This window comes from Cricetulus griseus, chromosome 5 (assembly GCF_003668045.3).
Source record: "Cricetulus griseus strain 17A/GY chromosome 5, alternate assembly CriGri-PICRH-1.0, whole genome shotgun sequence".
Lineage (NCBI taxonomy): Eukaryota > Metazoa > Chordata > Mammalia > Rodentia > Cricetidae > Cricetulus > Cricetulus griseus.
This window is the reverse complement of record NC_048598.1, coordinates 180,154,246-180,165,933: the sequence shown is the minus strand read 5'-3', so window position 1 is coordinate 180,165,933 and position 11,688 is coordinate 180,154,246. Positions and strand designations below refer to the sequence as shown.

Genomic DNA, 11,688 nt, shown 5'->3' with positions numbered 1-11,688 from the left:
TATGGTCATATCATTGACTTTCAGACAGTCTGTTATGAGGTACAGAATGCACTTGTAATTGTATCTGGAGATGGGCAATTGCTTCTTTACATAATTTGTGTATTTATTTTAGACACCAGGCTTACATGTATGACACCACTCCGGCCCCTTCCTGGAGTCTGGCCAACCCTGTGCATGTAGCAATCACTACAGGTGAATCCAGATGCCACACTGTGGAGTTAGGGTGTTGCCACAGCTTGTACCAATCTTCTTGCAGGCTCCACCAGTTTCAGCTCAAACACCTGTAAACACCGAGTCTCTGGTCAGGAAACTGTCACACATGGCCCCCGTCCCTCTCTCTTCACTCACACACTCAGCTTCTCTTCATTGTCACAGATTGACTTGTAAAGAGCAAGAAGGAAAATCCAGCTGAGTCACAATTCCACAGTGAGTGTTCTATGTTCTGTGTTTATCAGTGAATGGACAGACCTGGGAATGCCAGGATGGGCTGCTCTGCAGGATCAGGCATGGGACGTTTTCCTGAACAGAATAAGGCTGTGGCTGCAAATTTTCCAGCTATATATGTTCTCTTGAGCTGGGATGAAAAGGAGATTATGCTCATTTAGAGCTCATGAACATGGTGGGCACTGTAGCAATGAGAACACTGAAGAAAATCTAACCTACAATGCGGTTGTGTCCTGTATCTATTCAACCCTCAAACTTCCCGAGACTCATTCATATCCTCATGGCTCCTTAGATAACAGAGTTCCATGTTTACAGTTACAGTAAGGAAGCCTGGTTCTCAACAATCTTGTTTACAGTTATATAAGCACCACATGTTGTTTCTCTTCAGAAGAATATCTGAGGCATGGGAGCATCATACTCAGAAACTCTTCCCTAGAAATTGATGGATCTCCCAAGTATGCCTCTGCTCCTTCCCAGTTTTGGCGTTTAACATTGCCCTCATGAGAAATATCGGCATCAAATGTTGAATGCCTTGTCTTTAATTCATTACATCCTCGCATATTTGGCTAGCACTCTATTGAGCCTGCTGTTTTCAGATCATGTGGAATCCTACAGTATAACTTGGGGACCGCATGACCTCAGGGTGTGGCCACACGAGGTGGTTCCCTTTTCATCACACCTATGCATCTATCCTTGACATACATCCTTGGATGAACAGAAGACACCAAGAGGAAAGGAACCTGTCGATGTCATTCATCTCTCACAATGTGTGATCCAGCAGCACAAACTCTTGAACTGCTCTCTCTGATAAAGCGCATGTTCTTTGTAGACTCTGGTGACGTGTAACTATGTTGATGATTCCCTGTCTGGAAAAGGACAATGTGAAATGTGAGTTTGAGGGGCCTGAGTAGACCACTAGGAAACATCAGTGAAGAAAATATTTGTGGCACACACGCACACAGGCACACACACACACACACACACACACACACACACACACACACACAATAAGGAGGGATAGATGGACAGAGGATGACAGCAAGAGAGAGGGAAAGAGAGAAAGGAAGAGGATGGAAGGAGAAAGAGGGAGGGAGGGAGAGGGGTCAGAGGAGGGCGAAAACTGTATAAACATAAATACAAAGACACATATCACAATGGAAACAGATTTTAAATAGAAATTAGGACATTTCAAAGATTACTACAACATAAGTGCAGAGAGAATCCCTGAGTGTGATATGGAGAGGCAGCACAGACATTGAGGAGTCCAACCCTGTTTGCCTCTCAGAAGAGGCTCTTCAGTGGCCAGAACCCTGTGTGCTTTCAGCGCCCCCTGCTGGTCCTGAGACGTACAGGGAGGTTTTTTTCTGAGCTCTCAGCAGCTTTCACTCACTGTGTCTCTTGCACAGTAATACATGGCCGTGTCCTCAGACGTGAGATTGTTCATTTGTAGGTTCAGGGTCTTCTTGGTGTTGTCCCTGGACATGGTGAATCGTCCATTCACAGTGTCTGCATAGTAGATTACCACTAATGATTGAGACCCACTCCAGCCCCTTTCCTGGAGCCTGGCGGACCCAGTGCATGTAATGGTCACTGAAGGTGAATCCAGAGGCCTCACAGGAGAGTTTCAGGGACTTTCCAGGCTGTGCTAAGCCTCCCACAGACTCCACCAACTGCACCTCACACTGGACACCTGCAAACACAGAAAATTCTAGTCAGAAAACTGTCACAGAACCTATATTTTTTCTTTTTCTCATCTGCACAGAACACACAGCAGTTCGTCTCCATAAGTTACCTTTTAGAATAAGGACAAAGAAAACCAATTTGAGTCCTGAGTTCATGGCAAGTGGCCTGTGTTCAGTGCTGTTCACAGAACGGGAGGACCTGGGAATCCAGGGTTGGGCTCCTCTGCCAGAGCTGCAGGGTCAGGGCAGGGCTGGTTTTCATGGGCACAGAGAAGCCTCATTTGCATGTCTTCCTGCTAAGGCAGGCTCTGCAGTTGGGCATTGCTCAGAACAGATGTAAGACATCAAAGACAATGATGACAGTTTCAGGAAGTGACACAGTGTGGCAGCTACAGGTGCAGCTTTCCCTTGTTCAGAGTCCACCATGTGCCTCTTAGTTCTGCCTTGTGTCTGTGATCTGAGCATGCTGTGTGCATATACAGGCATGTCTCCTCAGTATGAACGTGAAATGCAATGGCTTCACACACAGTTTTGTTTCTACACAAGAGCTCTGTCTGTCCCACTGCCTGGGATGGACCTGGATCCTCCTCGATTAAATTCTTGGTCTTGGTCAGACCTGCCTACAGTGTTTTTCATTATTCCTTCTCTATAAGGACATGGGTTTTCTTTTTTTCCTTTTGTGTCATCCAAACACGGGTTCTCACAATTCCTTCTCCTTGGGGAGCACATGTGAGTCTTTCCTGATGTTTATTCATTGCAGAGAGAATTGTGCTCAGGAATTTGGAGGTTGCAAATGTGAGATCCCCTGTCACTGTCTGTTTGCTGCTCAGTGTTTGCTGTGGATTCAAATGCCTATCTGCAGCAAACTCAGTTTTTTTGATTCCTGACTTTCTCCCTTAGATTTCTTAAAATTCCTTCCACTGTCTTCTTCATCTTTCCACCAGGAAACAAATAACTGTCTTTCTGTTGTTAGACTTTTTCATTTCCCAAACTTGATACAATTAGCATATCCAAGGCTTTTCATTAATATTTAGGATGCCTAGAACATTAAACTATATTTTAAATGAAGTGCATAGTTAGAACACCTTAAACAAGAGTAGAAACATGTACACACACACACACACACAGTATATCAAAAATAACATTAAATTTGTATCACTATACAAATATCCATATCAAAGTAAAATACTTGAGACTAGAAGTTGTTTTTTAGTTCAAAAATAGACTCAAGAATCCACCCTCTAATCCAATCAGTTCTATATCCCCTATTTTCCATTCATAATGAAACCCCTGAACATAATCCCATTTTTTCAGCTTCTTTCATGAAAAATGACCAACAAACCTTGTACCTGACCCTACCCCATAATGACAAACAACCATAACCCTCTTAGTAACAAAAATTTCCACTTACCCTCTCTGGAATGTGGGTGTTGTGTTCACTAGATGGCTTCTTGTCGTCCCTGGGCGCAGGGTTCCCTACAGGACCCTGAGAAAACAGGGATGATGGTGAAGTCCTGGGAGAGCTAGCTGTATCATTTTGTTTAGTCTCTCGTGATGGGACAGTGTAGAGCTCATCTGAAATCTTGGCTTGAGAGTCTGTGAGGCTGGACCATCTCAGATAGCAACTCTGAAGTTGTTTGGGATGCAGAATTTTGAGGAAACTGTAGCAGGGACACTATGAGAGCCTGGATTATCTGGGATCTTTGTCTTCACTGGTGTTTGGTTCATTTTTTCTGAAAACACACAAATTTGTAAAGGTAACATTTACATCTGCTTCAAAGCAAGTATGGAATGTGCAATGTATACAGCTCAGCTAAAGGTGACATTTTATTCTATGTTTGAGCAGGTAAAAGGCATCTGCTAATTTTATAAATTTTTTTGAACTGCATAACCAAACCTCTATCCACATCATATGAAAGGATGGCATTAAATAATAAGTCATGAGGACTCTGAAGCCAACAAGATTAATCTGGTCTCATCACGTCTCATCAGAGTTGGGACCAGGTAGAAGGATGAGCATATATGTCACCATTTTTGTAGTTTTTTAATTTGTTTTATTCGCATTTGTAGCCAATATTTTCAGGTGGTTGCCCCCAATCAAATCTGATCTTCCTTAATTGATAAGAAAACCATAGCTTTTAGTTTCCAGTGGAAATAAAGGCACAACCTCTCCCTCAATGCTACATACATTTCTGACTTCCATTTTTAAGTTAAGACATTTGAAAACTAGGTAGGTTGGCTATTTATCAATTTCCGTAATCTAATGTCTCTCAGCCCCTATTAATTTTTTATATTAGCATAAGTTATTCAAATCTAACACAATACCATATAAGATCAAAATACCCTGTGTATTTCCCAACATTATGTAGCTTATTCTTTTTGTATTACTTTATTCTTTCTTTAAAGAACTTGCTTATTATCTGTAAACTGATTATTTTTTCTATGATTGTATACACACACATTTACTGAATCTGTTGAAAGGTTTTCATGTTCTGGAGTGTTTTATTACTGTCTGCAGCATTCTCTGACAATGTGAGCCAAGCCTTGAGCCTGCTGTGCAACTGTGCAAGTGGCACTGGCTGGCTCAAGCCCCCAGGCAGCTGCATGGAGTGCTTCTCTCCTCATAGCCTGCCTGAAAGTCTGTGGACTAGAAAGCTGTCTCTGGCTCCTTGTTGGTATGTTTGAATAGCTTTTAAGCTTTCTCGGTTCCTATGTGGAAATATGCACCCCCATGTTGCATTCCTTCTTTCCTTTGCTCAGAAGTTCCTCCTATAGCTCTTGCCTGGATATTGGCCATTCAGGTTTTTATTACATCAATCACAGCAACACAGCTTCACAGTGTTCAAATATTCTAAAACATAGGCAGGTCTGTGACAGGAGGAGGATGGCAACATTCATGATTTTGCATTTCATGTATCTGTTACAAATAAATTCAACATTGTTGAGTAGCTGCTGAGTTTCAAGACAGTGGGACACAATGGTCCTGTGTAAAACAGACTTCCCACCCTAGAAGACACAGGCAGTGTGAAAGCCATGCCTGAAGAAAAACAATCCATTAGTATGGAAAACAGAGAGAGCAGGAAGATCTACTGCCATTAGAGAAATTCAGCAAATCTATTTCCAAGGGGAAAAGGCCAGGAGAACTCATTAACAAGGTTAAACATTGTCAGTATGTCTGTCCCTAAGTGGCTGATAGAATCATGTAAGGGCAAATTGACAGACACCTCAGGGACACAATGAATGTTTTCTGCCTTACAGTACAGTTTTTTCATGGGTGTTCATTCACCTGCGATCCAAACAAGACACGTGTTAGTAAGCAGATGTTACGGTGTGCCCACAGCACCTCCATACATCATTGTTAAACAATGTAACTAATGTGAATTCTGACCCTACTCTTACTCAAGGACCAGCCCCAAGCTGATGATGCCTAGGAGAAGGAGCACAGGGATGTGAGAGCTAGAAGCGCTATTCAGTGAGGGTGTCTTCATGAGGAATCACACCTCACACCTTTAGACAGGGGATCCAGCAGTGACACAGAGTGCAGTAGTGAGATGAGAAAATTAAACTGGAAATGCAAAAATCCATTTCTTTGTCTACTCACCCATCCGTGAGCTGCTGGCTGTGATTGAACCTGATTCTCTGCAAGAACCCTAATACGCTGTCTGAACCCCTGAGATGTTTCTCCATGGCTGGATGTGCAGTCAGAACCTTCCCTCTCATGTTTGCAGCAGCTCTGTTAACCACAGCATGAATACCATATGGAGTTGAATGAACCTTCAAGGACATATTATGAGTGAAAGCCAGTCACTGAGAGAACAAAAAGACTCTTATCAAATTACCCTTAAAAAATCAACAAAAAAGTACTCAGATTAAGTAATATTGAGAGAAGGTTGTCCCTGTGTTACACACTGTAGATTGAGAAGACTAGTCTGTTGTATTGGAAGGACTATTCAAACCATGAGTTGTGTGGATATTGACCATAGTTAATATGATGTTATGTTCTTCATATATGCAGAGAATTGATTTTATAAGGTTATCACCCTGATACATTAATTTGTAGTCTCTCAACAGTGCACTTGTATGTGAAAACTATGATAGTTGGGGTAAATGCAATCAGTTTTAAACATCATTTAAGTAAAATAGTGTAGGAATGTAACAAAAAATACAGACAGTAGAGTAATACACCCGTTAGGATAATCTCTTGTGGTTCTTAGATACACAGTACTCTAGCAAGGAGTCTTCATAAATAACAACTATACAGATTTTTATTTTACATCATTACATTTCAACATTTAATTATTTGTAAATTTTCTAAAATGTAAATAATGGCTTACCACATTGCTAATTATACCACTGTTAGATTCATGATTATACTATGAATCTATTTTTTTTAAATACCTGGAGTCTTCTCATCACAATTGCAATGCCATTATAGTTGTTGATGTTTTTATTTTTTACATGAGAGTTAAGAAATTTACAAAGTTCATAAATCACTGAATCAACTAGATGGGAATAATTGTTATAACATGGTTTAAAGTGAGAGCCGAACATAACAGATCTGAGGCTACCAGGTACTGATGAAATTTATTTCCATGTCTGCTCTGAATGATTCAGGTTCAGCCACTATATCTGGGGACATCTTGCAGGCCAACTGGTGAGGTTCTTCAGTTATTTCTATAAAATCTACTTACAGAAAAATCTATAAATAATTCATGAATTAGCTATTTTCATTTGTTTTTTAACACTTGACATCAAGCTTGATATTTATTTCCTCATGGTCAATCAGAATTAGGGAAAGAACAGAGCAGGAATATGTGTGTTCTTGTCACACATGATCAGGGCACATGCTTTGAGAACACTTACTCTGGTGTTTTTGACACTGAGGTGGAGATGGACAGGATTCTGCATTTATAACACCTGGATATGTTTTCTGTGTAACTCCCTAGATGGAATAAAAAGACATAGTTGGGAACAGAGAATTTCAGGGACTGCCTATGCAGAGTTGGTTCTTCTGTTCTACTCCATGGGGGCACTTGAACTTGTTTGTTTAATAATTTATTACTGCAGTATTGATGTGTGCATGGGCTTTTGGGACATAGTCTTAGACTCTCAGTGTCAGGTTGTATATTTTCTTTGTTGAAAGGGAAATTCTGGAGAATTAGAACCTCTAGCCATTGTCTTTGCTATAGTTTAGGTCTAGCCAATCATTTAAAAGTGTCTTCCTGCTCATCCCATGACCTCAACATTCCTGTGTGCTGATCCATGCCTGACCCTGGGTAACAGGACAGTGGATCTGTTGTTCTCAGTTTGTGTGGACTGTTCAGTTCACTGCTGTGAATCCTAATATCGGGAATCTAAGTCCCAGAATCTGGTCAATTCTGTCCCCAAAGTTTCACCACACAACTGCTGGTGTCACAGCAGCCTTCTATGGGAAGAACTTGAGAGAGATGGCACCAGGTCTGGAGCTGACATCAGCTGGGATGTGCACACTGACGGCTGATAATGATGTGGTTTGGGGGATCATGACTCACCTGGGGAGGAACAATTATTTGAGATTCTGACATGAAATTCTACTTTTACAAAGGGAAATATATAAAAATGTAATTTGTCAAAAATCAAAACAAAGTTAACTTTCTTATGTGTTCTTGGTTGACAAGAAAGAAAATATGAATATTCAATTTTCCAAGATTTCATAACATTAACACAGGATAGGAGTCCTTTTTCTATCATATGTAAAAAAAAATCAACCCACAAATTACAGATTACTCAAGATTTCTAAGCATACTTAATGAACTTACAGTTCACAAGTATAATACATTGTGGTGTCCTGTGGAAAAGCATGTACATACATGAAATAAATTGAATGGCTTTAAGCAGATTTTATACACAGACACACACACACACACACACACACACACACACACACACATATATATATATATATATATATATATCACCATAAATTATATGTCAACCTTTCTTACAATAAGAAAAAATTTATAAATTATTTTGTGGGGAAAATCCATTGGTTCTAGTACATGTAAAAATACCAAGTTTATAAGGCTACAACTGTCAAGAGGGATCTCTAGTGGATTTTTTTATGGAAAGTGGACACCATAGGTTCTAAAATTAAAGCAAGTGTTCATGCAGCATAGTCTAGTACTTTCTAAATCTTGAAGCAACCCATACTGGTCCTTGGAGTCCCTGTTGGTCCTCTGCTCCCCCTGTTGGTCGTGACTATCCCTGCAGTGAGGATTTTGTGCAGGCTGACACTGGAATTCTCTCACTGTGTCTCTGGCACAATAATACAGGGCAGTGTCCTCAGTTTGCAGATTGTTCAGTTTTAGGACAACTTGACTCTTGGAGGTGTCTCTGGTGATGCTGATTTGGGATTGGAGAGCAGAATTATACCCAGTGTTTCCATCCCATGATATTCCTCCCATCCACTCTAGACGCTTTCCTAGAGGGTGGCAGACCCAGTTTACATAATAGTCAGTTAAAGAGAACCCAGAGACAGTGCAGGTGACAGACAGGGTCTGTGAGGGCTGCAGCAGGCCAGGTCCTGACTCCTTCAGCTGCACCTGGGACAGGACACCTGGGGACAAACAACATCACCATCAGTCATACATCCCATAATAACATGCCTGGGTTCCTCTCCTGAAACCCTGGACACTTACAGCTTGGAAAGGTCGCCAGGCAGAGAAGCAGCACCAGGAAAGCCATGCTCTGCTGGAGGCTCCAGTGAGAAGGAGATGGAGCTGCTCAGCTAGGCCTGGGCTTTCAGCCTGAGCCTGAGGCTGCTTTGCATTGGGGGAGGATCCTGAGAGGATAAAAGGAGGCACAGGGCAAGGTTTCCACTCTTCTCTCTGGTGAATGATGTTTGTCTTGTGCTTCTTATAGCAGCTAGTGTCAAAATAATCAGGAACATTTCCTGATTCTTTCTGATTTCCAGTTTCATGTAAAGGGGAAATTTTATGATCCACCCTGTGCTGGCATTGGATGCCAAACATTAAATTAGTCCACATTCATAAGAGAATGCCCCATCTTCAATGCAATGAATGTCACTGTGAATTCCAGCAGAGTCTTTAGAAGGATTTGGTCATATGAATTTAGTCATCCCTCTGGACTCCTATATGTGAAATACAGGTAGTGGAACTACTTAGTCTTTTCTCTTTGTGTCAGTGGAGTTAATCACTTCCATATCCCTCACCTAGAATCCAACTTGTGAGAAAGCAACTCACAAGCATTTAGTGCATGTGATTTTTAATGTTTTTCTGAGAGGAGACCAATGGGACTGATTATGTTGCCACGTCAGTGGACTTGGAATCACCTGCCCAGTAAGATACACCATGCCTGGAGATCAGTCATACTACCTCCTGTTTGTCTGTCTCTGTGTACTTTTATATTTCTCTCTTAGTCTGATTACTGCTTAAGACCACTACAAAACCATGTTAACCATGGTCCTTAATATGACCAATGCATTGGCGAGGTATGGGAAGGTCTGCCCTTCACAATGAGCACACCATAAAAAGAAATAGCATGCAACCAGGTTTGAAGGTTATGTTAAGTGAAGTAATGAAAAGACACAGTACCCATTGTGTAAATGTACCATATTTCCTCTATCCATTCTTCAGTTGAGGGGCATCTAGGTTGTTTACAGGTTCTGGCAATTAGAAATAATGCTAGATGAACATAGTTGAACATATGTCCTTGTTGTATGAATGTGCATTCTTTGGATATGTGTCCTAGAGAGGAATTGCTGGATCTTGAGATACACTGATTCCTATTTTCCTGAGAAATCACCATACTGATTTCCAAAGTGGTCTTACCAGTTTGCACACCCACCAGCAATGGAGGAGTGTTCCTTTATCTCCACATCCTCTCCAGCATAGATTGTCATTGGTGTTTTTGATTTTAGCCATTCTGGCCTGTGTAAGATGGTATCTCAGAGTTGTTTTGCTTTATATTTCCATGATGGATGATGACTTTGAACACTTTCTTAAGTGTTTTTCAGCAATTTTACATTCCTTCGTTGAGAATTCTCTTTTTAGCTCTGCACCGCAAGTTTACTTTCATTGTTGTTTTTGAGACTAGTTTTTGTGTCCTTTGTATATTTTGGATATCAGCCCCATGTCAGGTGTAGAGTTGATGAAGATCAGCAGAAAATATTAATGGAATTAATGGAATTAATGGAAAATTAACAGAATCTTGAAATTAATGGAACTAGACAAAACCATCCTGAGTGAGGTAACCCAGTCACAAAAAGACAAACATGGTATGTACTCGCTCATATATGATTTTTAGCCATGGAGCAAAGGATTGCCAGCCTGCAATCTTCATCACCAAAGGAACTGGGAAACAAGAAGGACTCTAAGAGAAGAATGCATGGACCCCTGAGAACGGGAAGGGGCCGGAACTGGTGAGATAATTGGGAGTATGAACCTAGGGGAGAGGGAGCTGAGAGAAGGAGAGGGGGAGAAGAGGTGGGGAGAGGAGGAAATGGAGGAGCAGGAAGATTGAGTCTGGAAAGAATGGAGGAGAGCAGGATGAGAGATACCATGTCATAGGGAGCCACTATAGGTTCGAGGAGAGATCTGGCACTAGGGAGATTTCCAGAGATCTACAAGGATGACACCAAATGACAATCTAGGCAATGGTGGAGAGGCTCCCCTAAATGCTCTTCCCCTATAATGAGCCTGATGACTTCTTTACATGCCATCCTAGCTCCCTCATTTAATGCATGATGGAAGCAGAGGCAGACACCCACAGCTAAACACTGAACTGAACTCTGGAACCCAGTTGCAGAGAGGGAGGAGCGAAGAGCAAAGAGGTTGAGACCAAGCAGGTGAAACCCACAGAAACTTTTGACCTGAACAAGAAGGAATTCATGGACCATAGACTGACGTCTGGGAGGCCAGCACGACTTATCCAGACCCCTGAACGAGGATGTCAATAAGGAGGCCTATGAACTCTATGGAGGCCCTGATAGTGGATCAGTATTTATCCCATGGCATAAGAGGAGACTTTGGAGACCATCCCATTTGTAGGGATGCTCTCAGCCTGCACACATGGGGAGGGCCTAGGCCCTACCATGATGATATGACAGACTTTGGCAAACCTCCATGAAGGGCCGTCCCCTCCCTTAGGAGCAGTGGGGGTATAAGGAGGAAAGCTGGCAAGAGTTTGGGGGAAGGGAGAGGGAGATAGATTGACATGTGAACCTGGCATGTTTCTAATTTGAACTAATTAAAAATATCTCTTGGGGGAAAATACAGATTAGTCTTTGGATTAATTTGTAATAAAAAGAGAGAACCCTAAGATATGACAGGAAATATATAGAGAGAGCATTCTTGAATAAGGAGAACTGGTGACTTTATGTGAGGATCAGCACAGAGAACAAGGGATTGTGGGCTTTTCTACATGCCTCTGTACTGTACATGATGAGGAAATGGAAGAGAATAGTTCAAAACAACCTGTTCAGTAGCTCCCAGAGAACATCCACCTACTTTTTCTCAGTCGACAGCCCATACATTGCATCCCCTACTCCTGTGTGCACACTCTG

General features: G+C 41.6%; 2 pseudogenes and 1 gene segment (V, D, J or C); 1 reads left to right on the top strand and 2 right to left on the bottom strand.

Annotated features, from left to right (window-relative positions):
* The window catches only part of LOC118239017, a 6,560-nt pseudogene extending 4,134 nt beyond the window's left edge, over positions 1 to 2,426 (top strand).
* Positions 1,817 to 2,282, bottom strand: LOC113838774 (annotated as a pseudogene).
* A 5,798-nt stretch (positions 2,427 to 8,224) lies between the features above and the next one.
* On the bottom strand, positions 8,225 to 8,849 carry LOC113838773. The segment is given in 2 exon segments: positions 8,225 to 8,721; positions 8,804 to 8,849. Coding segments are annotated over 2 exon segments (543 nt in total).
* Positions 8,850 to 11,688: the final 2,839 nt, after the last annotated feature.